Source organism: Diplotaxodon limnothrissa, linkage group LG1 (assembly GCF_057381915.1).
Source record: "Diplotaxodon limnothrissa isolate DT_005_m linkage group LG1, D_limnothrissa_male_GT1.1, whole genome shotgun sequence".
Classification (NCBI taxonomy): domain Eukaryota; kingdom Metazoa; phylum Chordata; class Actinopteri; order Cichliformes; family Cichlidae; genus Diplotaxodon; species Diplotaxodon limnothrissa.
In genome coordinates, this window is record NC_140596.1 from 37,301,660 (window position 1) to 37,324,121 (window position 22,462).

Here is a 22,462-nt window from a genome sequence, read left to right on the forward strand (position 1 = left end):
AATAAGGCATAACTTTAAATCGTAAAGCTCTTTGTGTAACCGCTTAGTTCATATCATCCTTTATCAAGCTGGATGCAGCTCAAGAGTTAAGTAAGTGCCAAAGTAAAATCAGTACTTCATTGTTCTTCATTTGTGTCCACTGACAGTAACTAATTGTCTGAATGTGCGATTATGTAGGACTGTTTGCTTATTACAAAGCCAGGCGTTTCTAGTGACACGTTGCCTCGATAAAGTTGTACATTATCTTTGTGATTATAGTACATTGCACTTGTTTGCTTTTAAGCTTATTAGAAAGGCAATTTTGCATCCACATTAGCTTGTAATTGTTATTCATAGTAGGCTGTTGCCCTCAGCTGCTCTCTAAATTGAGTTCTCAGTTGTTTGTTTGGGGTTTTGTTGTTTCTTTTTTTCCTTCTGTTAGGTTTATTCAGCAGATATCCAGAGGAGGACTATGAGTCATTCCCTCTGCCAGAGTCTGTTCCTCTCTTCTGCCTTCCCATGGGGGCCACAATTGAGTGCTGGCCAGCTAACACCAAATACTCCCTCCCTGTTTTTTCCACCTTTGTCCTCACCGGAGCCTCTGGAGAGAAGGTGAGATAAATGAATGGATATTTGGCCACACTACTTTATTTCTCACTCATCCAGGTGACTTACAAGCTTCTCTGGCAACAGCATTGGATCTGAGAGCCTCCCACTGACTGTTAGACCTCATCAACAGACTTCAACTGCCATCTGTACAGCTGACACGACCACAGAGTCATACACTGTAGTAGGGCACGAGAAAACCACATTGTGCTGCATGCCAGAAGTAAAAATAGGTCAGGCATGTTGCCAAAACCTTATAAACTCATATGTAGTGCTTTGTATTTTAAGGCAGCAACTTTGCATTAAAACACAACAATAAAACAGCCTCCCCCCCCCCCCCCCCCCCCCACCCACCCCCAAAAAAGAATCTACCAGCTCACTAGAAGAGTAAATGCCTGAACACTACTGTAAGGACAAGGTTGTTCCTTTTGTCTTTTTATGGAGCTATTTCTTTTGCTTCTCAGGGCACAACAATGCAGACTCTGTTTCTGTTAATGAGTCACTCTCTCACACATATGCACATCAAACCAGTAACCCGATATATTTAGTATCCCAGTCATGCATTTTCCCATCATAAATCATATCACACTTTAAAAGAGGCATTATTACCTTCAATTCCAGTTATATAAAGGCTAAAATATAGTGTTGTGCGGTGTAAACATTGTTCACGCGGGTAATATAAACTTACTTTGATCCATCAATACGTACAGTTTGATATGTTGAGGAATTAGTAAAATATCCAAATACTTAGCACACTTCAAAAAGAGGGACAGTTTTAATTTTCCAAGATAGACCTTAGTAATCAAGAAATCAATAGACTTGTGTGATGATCACGGTTAAAGGCCTGGGTTGACTGGAGGGGCTTTTCAGATTTCAAAATGGGCTGCAGCAGTCTTATATTGGAGAGTATTCCCCATAGATAAGGTTACAAGTGCTAAGACATAGAGACAGACAGCCAAGTTACAGTCACCAGTTATCCTAAAACGTGCATGTTTTTGGACTGTGGAGTCCAAAGGAAACTCATTTTTCTCAACAAGCCATCTTTTTATGGTTGCCCAACTTTGCTTTTTTCTATCTTGAATTCTTTATTAAAGAAGAAAGGGTAAATTTATGCAAACAAACCCGGCAGAGGTTCACTGACACATCAGCAGAGGAGCACAATTCCAGTTTCAAACAGGCACACAGGCACATCCTTGGTTTCCAAATCTAAACACAAGCTCTGGCCTGCTGTGCTGATCTCTGGGTTTGGAATGGTGTCCAGTTGTGGTTAGTGTCATATTGACACATATTAGTGAATTATGTGGTAAAACAATCACGATTGAAAACAAATAACATCCAAAGCCTTCCACTGTTTAATCGTTTGCTCTGCTGAACAAGGTCAGTTAGAGGTCAGCAGCAGTTGGCAGTGCCAAACCCTTCTCGGTCTGCTGCTGCTGAGTCAAGTTTCTGTGTGTGTGTGTTTGGAAGGTTGACTCTAAGGGGGATATTTGGTGAGGACAGTGTGTTTGCTGCCTTGTCATTTACTAGCCAAGGTCAGAGGAAGACCCAGCTGGACTCTGGCAGTCTGCAGACTCCATTGATAACTGAGCAATCACGCCTAAGTTAAATATTCTATATTTATTGCCATAACCACAGTCTCTGCTACTTTTTTTGTAACTTTATCGTCAGTTAAAAGGTGTCAAATCTCCAGTTTTATTTCTAGTTGGCTTTCTGTTTCTGGATGAAACCGTAAACTTTGTGGTGGAAGAAGGAAAGTCATTCATAGACATTCATAGAATGAAAACACAGTGCTTTTTAATAAAAAGGCTTCATTTTTGACCACAGTGTGTACATAGAAGCAAACACACCCATTCATTGGCAAACAAAGGCCTGAGTTCCTTTCAGAGGAAAATGTGAAAAACGGACCCAAACAGGCAACACAGCTGATAAGCCCGTTAGCTTTGATCTGTGGGAAGGTCTCATATTTCCAGGAAGCAGAGGAGATTTATAAAGCTCAGCTAACTGCTGTTTGTTTGAACCACTGTTGGCATTTCAATGATCAGTAGAAGTTAAACAGCTACACACAGACTGGATGGAAAGTTTCTGGACAGCAAGGACATTTTAGATTGTCGTTGCGCCCTGAAAAGGCTGTAGAATCTGGTGGGCAGGAGCCAGCATTCATTCATTTTGGTACTGGATGTCCTAAAAAGAAATAAACTGCAGAAAATCCATTACAGTTTACATTATGCTAAGAAACCTCGAGGCAAAGCACTGCAATAGGTCTTTACCGCTGCTTAACTCAATTCCCATGCTGTATGTTTCATCAGTGACCTGTGCGGTGTTGCCTCAGTCAACTCACAGGATGCACAAGATGTGGGCTAATTTAACTGTTGATATTACTGTTCAAGTGGGGTTTTTTTTATTATTATTATGTTAGGAAAATTTTTAATGTAAGAACATTTTAATTTCACTATCTCACATGCTAAGCTGGTATGCCAGTGTGCTGAGAATCAACTTTTTCAGGTTTTGCCAGTATGTCTGCTTGTGTGAGTGAGAGAGGAGATACTAAAGAAAATGATTGGCTTATCAGAACTAATTGGCTGATTAGCATAAAGTGGTTGGGAACTATTTTGATAGGTTGATGGGTTTTAGTTGATTTTCATTTGCAACATTTGCAATGAGCACTGACTGAATTGTGTAAATGAAATCTTTGAGTTTAGGCGGTCAGATAGATAAAGCAAGTAATTTTAAGATGTGAAGTTGGGCATGTAAAATTGCAAATGGCATGATTTTTTTTCTTTTAGTTTATTAACCAGTCACAGAAACACTGGCAGATCAATTATTATTTACAAAAATCTTTTTTTGCATCCTTTTCAAAAGCAAATCTAAACCAAGAAAAGTGTCTGACTGTGGCATTATCACATCACAGAGGTATATAAGTATTTAGACTGTTTCTGGTTTCCTGTGTTTTTATTTCTCCTCTACCAGGTTTACGGTGCTGCCATTCAGTTCTATGAGCCCTACCCACAGGAGTGCCTGACCGATCAGCAGCTCTCCCAGCTGGGTCTCCTGATCCCCGACCCTCACAAACCCTCTCCCTCCAGCTGTATGGCCGCTGGCACCAGCAGCACCGCAAACGGCAGCCCGCGCTCAGTCTACACCAACAAGTGTATCTGCCTGCTCTCTCACTGGCCCTTCTTCGATGCTTTCCGCAAGTTCCTCACATTCCTCTATCGCTACTCCATCTCAGGCCCTCATGCCCTGCCCATTGAGAAGTGGGTACTCTGTGTTTTCTCTCTTCATTTAAAAATTGTATGCTCTGGTTGCTGAACATGTTATTATTTAGTGTTCTAGCGACTACAATGATTGGGTTGTGGAAATATAACTCTTTTCTTTGGCAGTTTGCTACATGGTGTCACGCTGAGATATGTCATTAGTTTAGTTTTAATTGTGTCTGAACCTGGACCTGTGTTTCCTGATGTTAGAGTTGAAAAGAGAAAATAAATTTTTTTCTCACATGGAGGAAGAAAAAAGGGAACAGAAATTGTGTTTGGTCAGATACATACTTGTAATTCTGCTGGTAAGGTAATGTGTAACAGAAGAGTCATGCTTTGTGTATTTCACTCCTGCTCATTACTGGTTGAACAGATGGATTATTCTGCTGCCTACTGCTGGTATATTTGGCCTTATGTTCCACTCATTTTTCTTCATTCCAGGCACATCTCCCACTTCATGCACAAAGTTCCCTTCCCTTCTTCTCAGAGGCCTCGCATCCTTGTGCAGGTATGTTTTAACTGCAAGAGCAAAATGGTTCTTTGTGATGCTTATTGCATTTAATGCAGGCTAGAATGTTTAACCTGCATCTTGCTGAAGAATGAGTTGATTTCTGAAGGTGTTAGTTCACCCGCAGGGGTGCACCGCTTTTGGTCCTTCATTATGAATGAACATTTAAATGATTCAGTGCAGACTTTTTTTGCGTGGTTGGTTTTATCTCATTTTCCAGCTTTTCTTTAGCTTTCCCCTCATGACAGCCTGATGCTGAGCCAGCCGGTCTCTTCTCCATTACCGCTCAGGTAAGAGCAGCTGTGCTCAAAGTTTCTTAGTGCTAAATGTTAGTTTTGGTGTCAGATCTAAAGAAATATGTGTAAAAGGTCAGTTAGAAAACATATCAAATTGTTGAACTGACAAAATGTACAGTTTGTCAGAAAAAAATTGCACCAGCATGTCCCAAAAAATTTGCAACAGGGTCATATTTACTGCTGTGTAGCATCCCATTTTTGTCTGATACAGGATTTTTGTTTCCAGCTTTTTTTAAATGGTGAAAGGTCTGGACTGCATGTAAGTTATGCTGATGTAATAGATGCAGTAGCACCGTCTTGCTAAAATATTCAAGGGCTTCCCTGAAAAAGCTGCCACCTGTAAATACCTCTCAGCATTGATGGCAACTTTCCACATGTGCAAGTGTCAGTTCTAGAGGTACTAATGCAACTCTATATCATCAGAGATGCAGGCTTTCAAACTGAACACACTGATATAATCTGACCCCAGAACAGTTTTACATTTTGCCTCATTACATTTTAAATGAGCTTTGGTCCAGAGAAGAAAGCTGTGTTCCTGGATCATCTTCACATAGGGCTTCTTCTTCACATGATAGAGCTTTAACCTGTATTTGCGGATGGCACAATGACTTCTGGAAGTGTTCTTGAGTCCATGCAGTGATTTCCATGACAGAAACATGTCATGCCCTGTTATGCCCACAGTGGTGCCTGAGATCCTCTTGTTTTCATACAGTCGTGTTCCTGGCCTGTTGCCAGTGACACTCATTAGGTGCAAAATGTTCTCACAGCTGTTTTTTAAGGACCACTTAAATTTCCAGCCTTTTATTGTCTGTGTCTCAAAGTTTTAGAGGCATGTTGGTCCCATCAAATTAAATAAAACTGCATGAAAAATTAAATCTTTGCTTCTTAAATGTTTCAGTTTAAACTGAGATTGTAAAATTCTGAGACCACACAAATATTTATAGAAAAATGTGGGTTCGTAGCCAATGCTCTTACTTTCTTTTGGGTAGGGTTTGTTAGTTTGTACCTGTTTTTGTCTATTCATGCAGATTCTCCTTTGCCCCTGAATCCCCACCAGCTCCAAACGAAAATATGTTTCCAATCTAAAGTTTTTGTTAAATTAGGCACGGCTTCACTTTATTTCTACAAATCATTGTGATTGTTGCCAGACAGCTCTGTGTGACCTTCATCTGTCCACTGCACTTGTTTTCAAAATGACTTTGGCTGATCCAGATGTTACTTTACAGACTTTAGACATTTGTAATGAGGTTGCAGGTACTGTTCCTTTTGAACACTCTTCATATTTGGACTGCAAGACTGCATTTGTGTATCAAAGCGTCACAGTTGCATGTGACTGTGACGCTTTGACAGTCACATGCAACCACCATTGCAGTGATATGGGTGTTTTTGTTTTTCTGATGAGCAGAAATGCCATATCTGAATTTTTTTTTCTGTTCTTCCAGATCATGTTTTGACTTTCATGGTTCTACTTAAATGGTCATTTTAATATTTTGAACATTAGAAGCACTTCAACATCTTTAATGGCCTTCCCTGTTCTAGTTGAAGGTGTACTATTGGTATCAGTTACCTTAATTTTCCATGGCTGAGTATTACTTTAACGTTTGAACATTTTTATTGCAGTTGTATTTACCTTAGGTTACTTAAAAATCAACATTTGAAGTTTGTCCAGGTACCACATTTTTTTCCAAGAATTGTTGTTACAACAAAGAAATAATCCACCAAATCCAAATTACCTTACTTTCTGTGCCAAGTTTATATAATCAGGTCTGAACTCGGCCTTATATTATAAATATTAGAGTTGTTTGAGAAACCTAAAGCCTTTCTTTCAAAGAATATATACAATAGATTTTAAAAGAAACAATTTAAAAGAAAATCATTTATATATTTATTTATTTAGTGGTGGTCGATTTTCCACACTGCTCCACAACCTTGGGCCAGAGAACGCTGTCACCTTGCTGGTGTTTGCTGTCACTGAACATAAGATCCTGATCCATTCACTACGACCGGCCGTACTGACCAGTGTTACTGAGGCTCTCGTGTCTGTAAGTAACTCCATTCAGCTGTCATAGAGTGCTCTATCTGCTCTTAGTTTCACTGCCTTCTTGTTTTATACTTAATTTAAATGAATGGCAGCATTTACAATTGCAAGAAAACATTTGTGAACCCCTGTCTATATATCTCTATAAATACAATAAAACATTGTTGTAGGTAAAAAAGAAAACCTTCAAATCCAGTCATAGAAATATATAGTTGGCCACTGACTTTTCCGTGATAGAAAAGTGAACTGCTAAGATGAGCAGTAAATTTGAAGGTGAAATTAGATAGAGGTGTTTTCAGTCAGATGACAAGCAGGTGTGAGTGGGTGTCCTACTTTTAAGAGTGTGGATTTATCCAAGCCTGACCTTAACATTAAAAGTTTGTGATGCTAAACATGACATAGAACCACCTATACTTACTTTCCACAGGAGGGGTCAACCAACAGAAATCACTCAAGGAAAATGTCATGTTAAAGTCTGAATGACTATGAAAGAACTCTGGGTAACTTCCCAGGACCTAAAGGGCTCTTTCACAGAAGTTAACTCCGTGTTTCCCCCAACGAGATAATACTAAACAACAGCAATTTGAAGTAAAGGGATGCAAGGAGAACACAACTTCTCTTTAGAACATGGACAAGTCAGGACAAGCCAGCAAGCTGTTGAACCAGTGTTTTTGTGGATGGAGAATAGATTGTTTTTATTTCAAATGAGAAGCATTATGTTTGGAGAAAGGAATAATCAGCATTCCTGGATGGGAGCCTTTTTCCATCTGTGAAACATTGTGGTGGTGTCATAGAAATACTTGTCATCACTGATGGAAAAAATTAAGAAAAAATTAAGAATTATACCAGCACACAAATGAAATTTTCAGGACATCTGTGGGTAATGAGGAGAGCCAATGATCTAAAGCATACAAGTACCAAAGAACAGTTAAACATAATGCTTTAGAATGATGAAGCCAAAGTCTGGACCTTAATCCAAACGAAATGTGGAATGTCCTGTATCCACCGTAATTCTGTTGTTACACCTGGACGAGGAGGTCAAAGGAGATAGAGAAGGGAGGGGATGGGGGGTCACAAACATTTTCTTAACACTGCAGATGGTGTTCACGTTTTGTTTTAATCCTATACATGGCTCAGCTATACTGTGAATCTGGCCACGTGCACTATAGCTCAGTCCTGTGTTAACTGGAAATTCACTGAAGGAGGTTTGTCTGATTTTTCTGCTCTTGTGCTCTTTTTCACCCTCCTCAGATGATTTTTCCGTTCCACTGGCCCTGCCCGTATATTCCTCTGTGCCCCCTGGCGTTGGCTGATGTGTTGAGTGCCCCCTGTCCGTTCATTGTAGGCGTGGACTCTCGCTACTTTGATCTTTATGATCCCCCTCCGGATGTCAGTTGCGTGGACCTGGACACAAACACCATCTTCCAGTAAGCACAATCCTTAAAACCTTCCCACAGCTGTAGGTATTTAGGTAAGAAAGTGAATTTTGCTGAGCTTAATCTTCACCGTGTTCATTGTTCTATACAGCGATCCATACAGCACCTTCTAAGCTATAAGCTCAACATCCTTTGGTCCCTCTATTTTTCAGACAGCATAGCTGCTGGCTCATGAGTTCTAACTTTAGACATCAGGCCAGAGATTGGGTGGAAATGGTTATTTTTGTAGTGTCAGACTTGTTTTAATATGACGAGAATGCAATTTTCTAGCATGCCAGGTAAGGTCAGTAATGGTTCGCATCATTTTTGGCCTTATTACCAGCCAGACAACGTTGGGGTGGTCTGAAATCCCTCTTGGCCTAACCACTGCTCATGTTGATGTTGGCCTCAGTGTATGTTTCTGCTTTTCTAGCCATGAAGATAAGCGAGCCCTCACATGGAAGATTCTGCCAAAGAAAGCTTGTAAAAACCTAATGAATGTGCTGAATAATCTCTACCAGCAGCTTGTTGATGGTGAGTGCTGAAGCGGTGGGGCAAATTATTGTAAAACTGCATCCAGTGTTGGCGTTTATTTAGTTCATTTCTGGATGTATTTATGGTAAAGATCACTTTCAATGATAATTAGGGTCTAACTAAGGTCTCCACATTGCACGCTCTTCTGTTTTTATCATCTGTAGTCACTGATTGTGTTGCCTTTACAATTTGCTCTCCATTCACTTTCCTTTGTCCAGCTCTCCATTCAAATCTGAAAGCCAGCAATAATCCTATCAAAGCATAATCTCCTAATTATCCGTCTGCTCTGGTGTGGGGCTCACTGTATTGTTATCAACTTTTTGCGCGTTTGAGGAAGCATACCCACTGAGTGAACATGAAACCTGCTGCTTCTTGAGCTGTAGGAATCTGAATAATTTAATTTTCTAATTCAGTGAAGTTGAAAATCTAGCCAGTAACTGCCACAAGTGCTGAATATTGATATGCATGCCAGAGGTTGTAGTTGAGACATTTAACCCTGTTGGAAGTCTCTAAATAAGGATATCAACTAAGGATTAAAAAAATGTAATTATGTAATACTAATCCTCATTCACAGTAGGATTACTTACTGGAATACTGCAGCTGTGCACAAACCTTTCAACACATGCACTTAGATCAGAACCACTTCATCAAAATGCAAATGATGCAGCTGGCTCAGCTGAAAGTAGTGATTTACCCTTTATGTTGACATTAGCCTAAAGATCCTGATATGTGCTGTCAGCTGCTAAAATGCATTTTCCTCCTGCTTCAGGTCAGTACCGACCAGATGGGCTGCTGGAGCTGAGCATGAGCGATTCGTCAGAGTTGAGCTGTGGGAAGAGTCTCCACACACTGGAGCTAGAGATCCAGGAAGCCTTTCTGCGCTTCATGGCAGCAATTCTGAAGGGCTACCGCTCCTTCTTGCGCCCCATCACTCAAGCGCCTTCAGAGAAAGCCACAGACGCTAGCTCACTCTTTGACTTGCAAGGTATTAGGAATAATGTCAGTGTCCACATGTAGCTTGAACTCTCGACAGCTCTCCATGTGCAGAGGAAACAGACTGAATGAATTAGCTGGTGTCCTCACCCCACTGGCCTCTTCATATTCCTTACACAGAAACATGAAAAGTCTCAGAGGTACAGAACTGGGCAAAACAGAGTTTCTTTAATTCTAATCAGCTTGGAAGTCAATATTTGGTATGACCACCTTCATTCTTTAACATAGCCTGAACCTTATGGTACTTTTCTGCACTCACCACATTTTTTTAAACTTTCTATTTCCAATTTTCCATAGCAACAAAAATGTAACAAAAATATATCAGAAATATAAATGGAACAAATTGGGACACTATTCAAGAATCTTACAAATAAAGAGGTATAGACTGGATTAAATAACAGTCTTCAAGCCTTTGCTTGTAATTGTGCCATTTAGTCCAGTGTTGTGGAAAAAGATGTCCTTCGAGTCGTAGAAAGAAAGTTAGTCTCTCGATCAAGTGTATTTCTTCTATAATCTCTAGCACTTGCTCTGCTAATCCAATTCCTTGTTATGGCCTTTCTAGTTTCTGTCCTTTTTTGGTATCAAATCTCTGGGTAGCAGACCCAGTAGGAAGGTCTTGGGTTCCTTAGGGGTGGCATAAGCCATGATGTCATCCATTAACTTGAATATACTGTCCCATAATGGTGTCAATTGTGTACATGTCCAGAAGATATGAGAGTGATTGGTCTTTAAGTGACCACACTGTCTCCAATATTGTTGCTGATGCCGCTGAAATTTGTTAGTAATATGTGGAGTAATAAAGAATCTAATTAGACTTTTCCACCCAGATTCCCTAATTGGAACTAGTAGAAGTTTGTTGCGTGTTACACATTGTGAGCCAATCACTCTGACAATAGTGCACTAACCACATTTTACAGAAGGATTTATACACTTGCTGTCTTACCTGTCTCCTGACCGCTGACGTCCATAATGTTGACGATTTGAAACAGAAGCCAGCCTGAGCTCTTGGAGAAAATAATGCTGATACTATTATTTTAGTTTCTTTCTGGAAAAAGTAAGAAAATTGTGTGACATATCCTGACAGATTAGCTCTATTAATTTTGTCAGATTTTTTTGGAGGGTGTGGGGAAGAAGATTTATTGTGTATTTCTCAATGCCTTCCCCATTGATTTTATTAGCATGGCTATTGGCTAATCTCAAGGATATTTAATGAGTTAGTGGAGACTTACTGAGTCATTTTAATTTGAGAATCTAGACCAACCAACAAGAGCCTTCTTAGAACTAAGAGCTCTAGGGAACTGACTTGACAATTGACCAACAGAGCTGAGGCTGTTAACATCCAATGTGGTGCGCAGAATCAAAAGTTAACTTTGCTCTACTTTTTCATCATTATCCAGTCCTAGTTGTACAGTCACAATGCATGATTAGTGCTAATGACGTTCTGAATATTTAAGCTAAGACCACATCATCTGTCGCACCTTCTTCTCGACAGCTGGCCTGCCTCAAGCACAGATGGCGTTGTTTAATACATGAGCTTTCGTAAGTGTCCATTTCCACCTCCGAGTAAATACACAGAGAAGCTGTTTGGGCAGGAAGGCTAGGCTTTGAGGAGATGCTCGGGTTGAAGGGTCGAGGCTGCTTGCAAACTGAAGGTTAGTCAGTTAACACTGCAGCTTCTGAGCTCCAGAGGGTTGTCATCCTGCCTGTGGGTCTGAGCCCATGAAAGCTGCTTTGCATCACAGTTGAAGTGAGTTGGGGTGATAAGCCTGCTCCACTGGAGAATAGCTGGAGCCAAGGCTGCGTCCTGTCTGAAATATGTGATACAGCAAACAGGAAAAGCTGCAGTATATTACATAATAACTCAAAGAAATATGTAACAGCTCGTACATCACATTTGAACTCCTGACCACTTTTTACTTAATATCCACAACAATAAAATATTACTAAGTATGTTAATATGTTGATATGAATCAACATCTGTGTCTATGACATTTTTACACACACGCTGCAGCTGTGTTCCTTTTTACTCTGATTTTTCAAATTTGCAAAGCAGATGGTAAATTTAAAAAAACAAACTTTTACTTCAGTTCAGGTTATTTTCTAAATAACAGATGAACACATACACAAGCACCACCTGCTAGTCAATCCATTTTCTTTAAAATGGTATCACCAAGCTCAGTGTGCTGATGGCACTCTGTTTTAGAGGTGTTCTAAAATATTCGTCTTTCTCTGATGAGCATTAATGAACTTTAATCCTTGCTCTTTTCCTGCTGCTTTTAAGACATTTCAACCTCCTTTTGTTCTCTACGGGCCTAACGTAATCCTGAACTAGAGAGCACTAAAGCCTTGTAGGCTGTTTGTTGATTTTATTTCAGCGTACTTACTGGTCAGAAGTTTTTCTAGTACAGACAAGGGGCATTTAGACATTTAGTATGTGGCGCTTTATTTCATAGAAATTATTTTATTATTTTGACGATACTACCTATTGTTTTCTTAATCCTTGTTTAATCATCCAGGTTAGGAAATCCCTTCAAAACTGATCAATGGTGAGTGGTTGTTGATCAATGGTCATGACAACTGACCTCACAGCCCACTGTTCACCAGTGGTGCTAGTTTCAGTCATTATGCAAATGTATGTGTATGAAAAAGTCACTCAGGTGAATGATGAAACATTTCTCCAACTGAAAACGCTACGTCCAGATGAAAAGAATAAACTTTTTTGGGTCTACCCTGTTGTTGTTTTGAAGTCATAACTCAGGTCAAAAATAACTGGACTGCATTTTTAAGGTCACTGGAAGAAATGTGAACTAAATAAACATAATTATTTGGCACTCAGATTGTCAGATCCAAAGTGCATTTCAGTGACAGCACAAAGCAAAAAAGCAAAAGTTTGAAATGCATTAAAGATTTTGTTGTTGTTTTTTTAAGTAATCGGTAAGTGGACTAATTTTTAAGGCCAATGTTTTAAAATGTAGTGAAGGACATAGAGAATGGTATCGTGAGGCTACCCTGAAACTGACCTGAACAGGCCCAAATTGCAAGTGGTCATGATTAAAATATTTATCAACTGCAGGAAGTGTTTGGCTTCCACATCCGTGCTGTGAGCCAGAAACCATCCATCCTATTCTGAGTCTCATAACAGCAGTGACTTATTACTCAGTGACTTATTAGAAGCTTTCAGCATCTATTATGGAAGTTTTTCACCACGTTGTTGCACATCCCGTATTGGCCATTACACTAACAACATTGTGGCTTGCATTATCCAAACCAAGACAAATGGATGCAGTATACATACAGCTTGTTCTAGAATAATGGGTTCTTTAACCACACACTCACACACCTTTTGAAGAAGTCTTTAAATTATTCTTGTGACTGCTCACCATTTTTCAGAAGTTAGAGTGAGATCTTCTATAAAGGTAAACCCACTGTAATCTCAAATCATCTTTCAGTTATTACACTGACATGTTAGATCTCGGCAAAGTAAGGTTACTACCATGTTTAATAACTCATCTATGTTTCTCCCCTCAGGGTTCTTGAAGAGCCGCGACCGCTCACACCAGAAGTTCTACTCCCTAATGACGAAGACCCAGATGTTCATCCGCTTTATCGAAGAGTGCTCCTTTGTCAGCGACAAAGACGCCAGCCTGGCCTTCTTTGACGACTGTGTGGATAAAGTGAGCTTTTTTATTTTATACAAGAGAATGCTATATCACATGCATACATATTCATTTTGATGCAGTAGAGGGGGGAAAAAAAGCCCTTTTCTTTTCTGGCATTTCTTTTCTCAGTGGACCCCCACTGTGTTCCACTTACAGTAGTGTTAGCAGATTTCCCTCTTCTCTGTGTCACTTCACTTGTCTTCAACCAAACCTTCTTGAGTTTCCCTTTCTCTCTTCCTTTCTGCCTCCACTTGTGAACAGCTTTACAATTCAGAGCGGGGTGCAGATAAAGGAGGCAAGGTAAGTCTATTTTTATTCTCACCTATCCTGAAACATTTTGTTTACAGATAGAGGAATTGTGCATGGTGTATGGTAAGCTTGGGTGGTCTTTACTTTTTCATACTCTTATTACTTCCTGATATTTCAACAGGGTTCATGGTGTGTGATGATGGTGTGTAAAAAAACAAAAAAAAACAAAAAAAAAAACACCCCACAAAAAAACAACCAGCAAATGAAAAGAACCCCTAAAAGCTTAGATAGAAGTCATTGTAGCAATGGATTTGAGGAATTAGCAGACAGACAACTGCAGGAAGTGTTTGGCTTCCAATTAACCTTTGCTGCCTTCACTGTCATCAGAAATAGGATTAAAAAAAAAACTGCAGTAGATAACATTTGGCTCTGTAGCTATTCTAAATGGTATTACAGCTTATTGTGCAACATCATGTTCACTTTCCTGTCTTTCCAAAGAAAGAAGGCTGTTGGTGCTAGTACTGCCAACATTAGCCGCACTCTGGATAGTTTTTACTTTTTGACTAGTTGATGGTACAAGTTTTAATTTAAACTGATCAGGAAATTCTAGGGGCATGTCCAAATTGGACGTTTTAGCTTCTTTAGTGAAAAATTTCACAATGTATTGTTAAAGTAGAATATGTTTACTGTTTGGAATTGTATTTTAACAGCTCTCTGCGCTCACTTGAATGATACATCAGTAGCTACTGCTGCACTACAATGCATGCTCTCAATACAACAACTCCATACCAGTCTAATTGAGATCCATCAATGTAATGATGGTGCTTAAAATCGTAGCAGCCAGATCTCTAAATACCTCTACATACCCTGTGACTGAAATATGGCCCAAACCTACTACATGATACTCATAATGTAACCAAATTATTTTGAGTCATAATTGGAAACAGCTTTGTCTCAATGCTCTTAGAAAACCCACGTATTCTTGTGTCATTTAAATTAGTTCCTTATGATCCAAGCTGTAGAGCCTTTTTACACATTCTCTATTTTTAATGAAAATTCTCCCACATCCACATTAAATTTGCTGCCACAGCAATTTGTCCCGAGATAGTGAATGCACCGTATCATGGAAAATCCATGTGTGCAGTTTTCTGCGAAGATTTCTTCCTTCAATTTTTCATGAGTCTAGTGAGTAAGGGTTTTTAGCGCTTCAGTGATTTCTGAAGCGCTAACAGAGCTTGAAGTTAGTTCTTTGCTCTTCCACTAGGCTCACATTTTTTCGTGTGACAGTGTGAAGACTCGGAGTTGCTCTCAGTCCATCTCCTTTTTTCCATTGGGAGCACTTTGAGTAGGTTGACCTCATGTGCTCATGGGGTGTGTCCCCGTATCAGACCATATTTGTGGTTCAGTTTTGTGTGTTTGCTGTTTTAAAGACTACCAAACCGCTTTGCTTCCTAAGTCGCATCTTTGGGTCACTGGTTTTTGCAGGTGACATTTATAACTGACTTTGAAATAGTCTTTGCTGTCCTTGCATTGTGTGTGTGTGTGCTCTGGCTGTAATTGAGACAAAATGGAAGTGAATACAGAGGCCAGGATCCAGACCTGCACTGGAGCCTGTGTTTCCTGATGCAGCCTGTGCGTCACTTCTACGGGCGATTAAATCCCTTAAACTGTCTCTGCACTGTGGCAATGTGGATGACGTTATCTACTCTCTAGGAGACAAAACGCAGTGCATCTCTCAGCCCACACACAGGAGTCCCATACATGAAGATAAGGTTAAAGTCTACACATCCCTGAGGGCAAGATGTTTGCTGTAGCAGCAAAACTAATTAAATCCAAAAGACAAAAACACTAGTAGTAATTATGCAAGAAAGATAATATCAAACAAAGAGTCATGGGATTCTATGCAGTATTACATGCAGTATTAAGACCTCGGTAACAGTAACTCTTTAAAAGGTATACACATTATTAAAGAAGCACTGCTCATGTAGAGATTGATAAATCAGTTTTTTCTAAATTTCTCATCTATTCATCACATTGAAACATTTGTCCATATGCCCTAATTAGACAGCTCTCCGTGAATTTGAAACTGTTCAGGGTTTTGGTAAAAACTAATGTTACTTTTTGAATGTGGAGTGTGTCTGCAAATACGTGCTCCCAGTAGTTTTTATAATACCCCGATTTCCTGCCACCTGAATGTTTTGTTTTATAGCTGGAAACAGTTCACAGCAGAATTTCAAAATATCCAAAATATGGACGGAAAGAACCTCTTGGGAGCATGGTGCCACATCGAAGTCACAGAGTGTTTATTTAAAGGAAGTTGTTTGACATTTTGGGAAAATACACTTCTTGGCTTTTCACAGAGTTAGTATAATTTGGATGTGAATTGGATAAGTACAAGTTCTGCTTTCTGGGTGGTGATATGTTTGGATAGCTGCTTGGCAGGGAACACTGATGCTCTGACTTGTATTGCTAATCATGGTTAGCCACATGGCTAATGCTAGCAGCATTGCTATTGTACAAAGCAATATAAAATCCTAAAAACCCTCTCCACTGGGTTTGTCGCTATACTCTTACCAAACTCTCTCATCTACATCTTACCTAAGGGGGTTTGTAGAAACCCTTGAAAAACTGACAGCTCCTGCTTTTACTCCTGTGTTTTAAAATGTGCCCATAGAAGCAGCACAGAAAATCATGTTGGCCTCTGATGTTCTTTAATGGACAAAAGAAGAATAATGAAAGCCTTCTTTAGACAGCACTAAGGAAGAGACACTCCCACACTCCACTGCTTTGACTGAGGTTGTTATCAAACTTTAATTACCATCTGAATAACTAGACTAAATTATGAACTTTAAGCAAGTGCTTCACCTCCCTTCTTTCCAGCTTGAAGAAAATCATTGCCTGTAGCGCCAAAGCCTGTCATTAAGCACTTCTCAATTTACGATGCTTCCCTCTGTGACACTGGGTGTTTTAAATCCACCATAAAGCTCAGACCCTCTGATTTAAGATTCACTTTGTCTTATCTGTCTGCCCTACCAGTATGGCTGTAGTAAAATCTTTGCACTAACTCCAAATGTCACTGATGAAAATGATAAATGAGGACCATTATGCTGTTGTTTCATTTGCCCACATAGATTTGTTTCTGGCCTCATTAATAAAAATCAGAACACCTTTTTTTCCCCATCAGTGGGCACTTATAATCTTTTATCATTCGATAAAGAGATACGGTTGTAGATATGGTCTTGGAAACTCAGCCTTACAATAACATAACACCAAATGCTGAGTGTAGTCTCCTTGCTATGTATCTGAGCCAAACAGACTGACAGTGGGACAAACCGTTATGAGAGATTCTATAGAGCCAGTTTATACCTTAAGCTGACTTTGGCATGATATGCTCATCTTTCAATGTGTAAATCAAACTGATCATGGTCCTTGTATATTAATAAATCAGGTGGTCTTCCAAGGCTGAAGTATGCTATGAAAAAATTGTTCAAAGAAAAAGAAGGTAGTATATATGTAGATAGTGAATGCATTAACACAATCCCAAAATAATCAGATTTCATAGAAATGTTTTTTTGTATTCACTTTGAAATGGGGAATAACTTCAGCCAAATCAACTTGCCGCTTGCAACAATGCAGCTGCCTCAAGGCGAACATTAAGAATCGACAAATGACCTGTTTTTTCTGCCTCATCTTTTCTTACTTTAAACCATTTATGTCAGATAAATCCAGACACAGACCACAACAGATGTTGACTCTAAGTTCAGTTAACCCTGTAAGAGTTGTAAATTGAGTTGCAGTGTTACTGAATAGAAAGCTACTGAACTAACTGTTGTTCTAGGTGATGGCTTGCACAGAAAAGTTGTTCCAGTGTCCGTTGATATATATAAAGGAGGAGAGGGTGTTGACTGAGTTTATGTCCTTGTTGCGTGGGATGAGTGATCTTTACTCTGTATTTATTGAGCTTCTGCGCCCACAGCCCTCTGGGTTGTCTGTGCATCCATCTGTCCATTCTATTTTGCAAACACAATATTCAGTCCATATTATAAAGCTGCTACACAATATGGAATTGATATGGACTGAGTAACGTGTTAGGAATGAAAGGATGCCACATTGTTCGATAGAAATAGAAATGAACAAACTGCAGAGGGCTGAATTTAAGGATACCCCAAAAGTGAAAAATGATTCAGCAGGTTAGTCAATTTTGCTGATACTCAAAAGTATTGGGTATTGGGTCTGACAATGGGTCCAAGGATTTTACCCCAGTACTTAATGGCAGTCAGGTGCCATTGCATAGCCTGTAGAGGTCTGTGATTCCCTCCATGGATATGCCTCCCCAGAGCGTCACTGACCCATCACCTGAACTATGTTACAGACAACATATGTTCTCCACGGCTTCACTAGACCTTTTCACACCTGTCACATGTGCTCAGGCTCTCATCTTTGAAAAGCACAGGGCGCCAGTGGTAGACTTGGCAATTCTGGTATTCTATGACAAATGCCAGTTAGGTCAATGCTGGGCAGTGAGAACACTGGGTCCTTAGGCCACCCTTATGAACGTCATATCTGTTTCTGATTGTTTTCTCAGAAACATTCACATCACGTGCCTGCTGGAGGTCCCTTTTGTAGGACTCTGGGAGTGCTTATCCCGTTCCCTCATGCACTAAGGAGCAGATACTAGTCGTGCTGATGGGTTAAGGACCTCCTACGGCCCTGTCCAGCTCTCCTTGATTAACTGTCCCAGCACTGGAGTCTTGAGACTGTGCTGGGATAGGCAGCAAACCTTGGCAGGTATCGATGTGCCATGCTGGAGGAGTTAAACTGCCTGTGCAATCTCTGTAGGGTCCAGGTATCAGCTCATGATAGCTGTAGTGACACTGACCTCAGCCAAATGGAAAACAGTAAAAACACATGGAAAAGATGAGGAGGGAAAAAATGTCAGTGTTTAACTAGCTTCCAAGTTTTCAAACTTTCAAAGCATTGTTTACTTCAAAATCAGCTTTTTTGGCCAAGCAAGGAATTTGAGACTCTCAGTGGATTTGCTCACTAATACAACAGACATACAATTGAACAAGAACACCAATACTTAACAAAGTCACATTAAATCAGTTTTATTTTTGTATCCTTGTTATATTAAGACACACAAGGCTTCAAAATCTGTACTTTACATTACAACCTCTATCCCTTAGACTCTCAACTCAGTTGAAGAGCAGCTCCTTAATGGGCTAAAATGACATTGAATGTCATGAAATGAGGCATTTAAACCACTAACAGTAATTATAGTTATTTTTGAGTCCCTTCTGGTATGTTGTAATGATTATAACAACAATTCTGATGATACTTTCCACTCAGATGTCATATTGTGTTCTGCCATTAAACAGTTTGCTAATGAAACGTAAGTATAAAAATAATCCTTTAAAAAAGCAAGGAAAGGGAAGCAGTAAAATCTAGGTCACTCTTTGTCATCATTCCTCAGCTCTGACACTCATTCTGTAACAATCCTGCCAACAGAATCAGCTGTTTTGGAATAATACTGGGCAAAGATATGTTTGCTAAGACTTATTATAGGCCATAACATCAAGATCTATATGGAATTTCCGATCTGTCAGACGGGGTGCTTCATACTGCCTTCAGGTGTCATAGATGACAGGTCACAGTCTCACGACCTGCACACATTCCTTCATGTTTGTGTTTTCTTTTCTGCAGGTGGACAGCGACAGGCCGGAGGAGACCCGGCTTATAGAGATTGATGAATCCCAGCGTAGTGAGCACACAGTCTTCATCACGCCTCCAGAGCTGCCTCCTCTGCCCGAGGGAGAGGAGCATCCACTATGCTACAGGTACAAACTGTACTTATGGAAGTACAGTTACATTTCCAATGGAGGAATGGGGGTGCATAGATAGATAGATAGAATAGATGCAAATTAACTGGAAGAGACTTAAGGATTAAACGTGACGCTACCAGGAAGCCATTATCCTCTAGTACCACTGTACTCCAGAACTGCAATCTACCTGGAGTGTCCAGAATTACGAGATGTTCATTGCTCAAGGACATGACTGATGTAAGGAGGGCTGAAACACGATCACCACTGAACAAGACACACAAGTTAGAAATGTTAAGATTGGGCAAAGAAATATCTGAAGACACATTTTTCAAAGGCTGTATGGACAGATGAAACGAGAGTGACTCTTGATGGACCAGATAGATGGGATCATAACTCGATCACGAATGGTTAAAGGGTACTAAGAGTCAAAGTGGAGGAGGTGCACTGGTTTGGGCTGCTATTATCAAGGATGAGCTAGTTGCACCATTGAAGATGAACTTAAAATAAACTCCCAAACCTATTGCCAGGTCCTAAAGGATACTTTCTTCAAGCAGTGGTACAGAAAAAAGTTAGCAGCATTTAATAAGACTGTTGAGTACATATGATGGTGCATTGAACTGCATGAAAACAAGTACTCCAGCGCTTGGCTACCCAGTAAAGGTCTCAAAGATGATAATAATGACACAGCCCTCTTCCTTGTTAGCCCTTCTGAAGCTTAAGATTTACAAACAGGGAAGACAGTATACCTCTTTAAGCATTTGGCAGGTTGTGGCTGCTGCTGCACAAAAAAATTGACAGATTATGGATGAAAGGCTGATGGCAGTCATCTTTCATCCATAGGCTGACTGCCTATTTTATCTTTGCTAATTAAATGTGTTATCTTTCCTGTACAAAATGAAAATAAACAAGTACGACGGGAAAATTTGGGTTTTAAACAAAAGAGTGTGTAACATTTCCTTTGTTAAACATTCAGGTTTTTAGGTTTATTAACAATTTGGCTTGACTGAGAGGACTGGATTTGTTCCATAGTAAAATGAATCTTTCACTTGCCTAATAATTGTGCACATGGTGTATATAGTATTTTGTTCTAGTTTCATTCTGTGATGTCTGCATGTTTTTGTTTGCATGACATTTTTGAATAACAAAGTCGAATGTTGTGCACAAATGACGAGTAATATTTGTTTTAAATTTGGAAAGACATACAAATATGCTGCTGAGTACAATCCTCCTACTAGATGTCCTTCCTTGAGATGAACTGGAAATTCTCACAGCTAACAGCAGGGAAAAATCTGAACAATAGATTAAGTTTCAATTTGGTTAGTTCTTTCTTTTCAATAGCTGACTGAGGACCAGCAGGAGTTGAGCTGTCAAAGTGAGGACCAAGACTGAACTCTGCTGCTGGACCGTGTGGAGCTGAATATTTGTATTCTGCAGTCATGCCTCATTCTGAATAATTTATTATTTTTTTTCAGAAGCACTTAAGTTATGTCCCAATCATAATCCATAATGACCAGCAGTTTTCCACATTTTTTTATTAGCTCTCTTTGTAGACAATTACAAAAAAGGTTTTGTATTGATGTCACTCTAACCTTGGAAGCAACCATTCCCCACAGGGTGTTTAGGCTCCAGCCTGATGGATGCCAACCCACTTTGTATGCATGTAAATAACTGTGTGCCCTCTTTCACTAATGTGTGAATGTGTGTTTTTCATTAGGTATGATGGTTTCCCAGTGTTGAGTTTAGATCTGTTTGACCCCGTGGAGGGTCTGCAGACGCCCTCCTCCCGCCTCGCTGCCAGGCACAGCTGTCCCACCAGCCCTGCCCCCATGTTTAGACGCACCAAGCAGGTCAGCACAACAGAAACATGTTTTTTGTAACACTGCAATTTATGGGTTCATTTGGATTTCCATACTGATTTATTTATGCTTATAAATAAGGCAAAAATACATGCTGCTTTACCTACACGTCCAAACATGCTCCAAGAATCTCCAAAATTTTACAAGGCTGATAGCAAGTAAGACCATCAAAAAACATTTCCTTTTGTAGAGTCAGTATTTAAAGTTGATACTTGATAATTAAGCACACAGTACTGAACATCTTCAAGCAATCCACAGATTTAAAAAAGATGCAAGTAGAAGTTTTTGTCTTGTTGACATGGTTTCCTTGCAGCTTTTTCTGACATGAGACAGTAGCGTAGGTAATTTTCATTTGCCATTATCTCCTGTGTGAATTCGACATGTCCCCGAGACCGAATTATGCATAATTTCTGCTTCTATTTTTCATCCACAGGAGATCAAATCAGCCCAGAAGATTGCTAAAAAGTACTCATCCATTCCTCAGCTGTGGTCCAAGTGCCTGCTGCGTCACTGCTACGGCCTGTGGTTCATCTGCCTGCCAGCATACGTGAAGGTGTGCCACTCCAAGGTGCGAGCGCTTCGCACAGCCTACGACGTCCTCAGGAAGATGCAGGCGAAGAAGCTACAGCCCCCTGATGAGGTACATCAGCTGTTGCCCCAAATTACCTGCTAACTGTTGATCATAGACTGTGTATGAAACTTTGACAAAGCCTCCAGATCTAAATAGTGAAGCCAGTACAGAAGTGCCGTAAACATGTATTTTCTCTAACTGTCGGGAAGGAAAGAAAAGTCTACACTTTTCTGATGAGTTTATAGACTCATTTGCTAGTTTTAGATCATGTGGAATACAGCATGAAGTTAATTTTTCATGTGATGGTACTCATGGCCTCTGTCAGTGCGCCCCAGGGTGGCTGTGGCTACAATGTAGCTTGTCATCACCAGTGTGTGAATGTGTATGTGAATGGGTGGATGACTGGTTGTGTAAAGCGCTTTGGGGTCCTTACGGACTAGAAAAGCGCTATACACATACAGGCCATTTACCATTTATTTACCATTAGTATAAAAAAAAGATATCCTTGATTGCTCGATTGTGTGATTACAAAGTTGCCAGCCTCAGTTACACAGTCGTCCACTCCTCACTCATCACATCCAGTTTAAAAACAGTGGCAGATTTTGTTTACAGTCTTTTGATTCAAGATGTCCAAACACACTTGCACAGTCTGTTTTTCAGTCTGTAGTATTTCTGCCCAAAC

At 39.9% G+C, this 22,462-nt stretch overlaps 1 protein-coding gene across 1 annotated transcript in view; it reads left to right on the top strand.

Moving 5' to 3' along the window:
* LOC146640141 (C-myc promoter-binding protein-like) overlaps positions 1 to 22,462 on the top strand; it is a 94,901-nt gene that overhangs the window by 38,669 nt on the left and 33,770 nt on the right. The window contains exons 5-17 of the mRNA XM_085350219.1: positions 422 to 591; positions 3,553 to 3,839; positions 4,281 to 4,347; positions 4,579 to 4,637; positions 6,541 to 6,685; positions 7,933 to 8,108; positions 8,530 to 8,630; positions 9,400 to 9,615; positions 13,152 to 13,297; positions 13,544 to 13,582; positions 19,235 to 19,368; positions 21,068 to 21,200; positions 21,643 to 21,849. Coding sequence (XP_085206345.1) covers positions 422 to 591; positions 3,553 to 3,839; positions 4,281 to 4,347; positions 4,579 to 4,637; positions 6,541 to 6,685; positions 7,933 to 8,108; positions 8,530 to 8,630; positions 9,400 to 9,615; positions 13,152 to 13,297; positions 13,544 to 13,582; positions 19,235 to 19,368; positions 21,068 to 21,200; positions 21,643 to 21,849 — 1,880 coding nt within the window. The remainder of the gene's footprint in view (positions 1 to 421; positions 592 to 3,552; positions 3,840 to 4,280; positions 4,348 to 4,578; positions 4,638 to 6,540; positions 6,686 to 7,932; positions 8,109 to 8,529; positions 8,631 to 9,399; positions 9,616 to 13,151; positions 13,298 to 13,543; positions 13,583 to 19,234; positions 19,369 to 21,067; positions 21,201 to 21,642; positions 21,850 to 22,462) is intronic.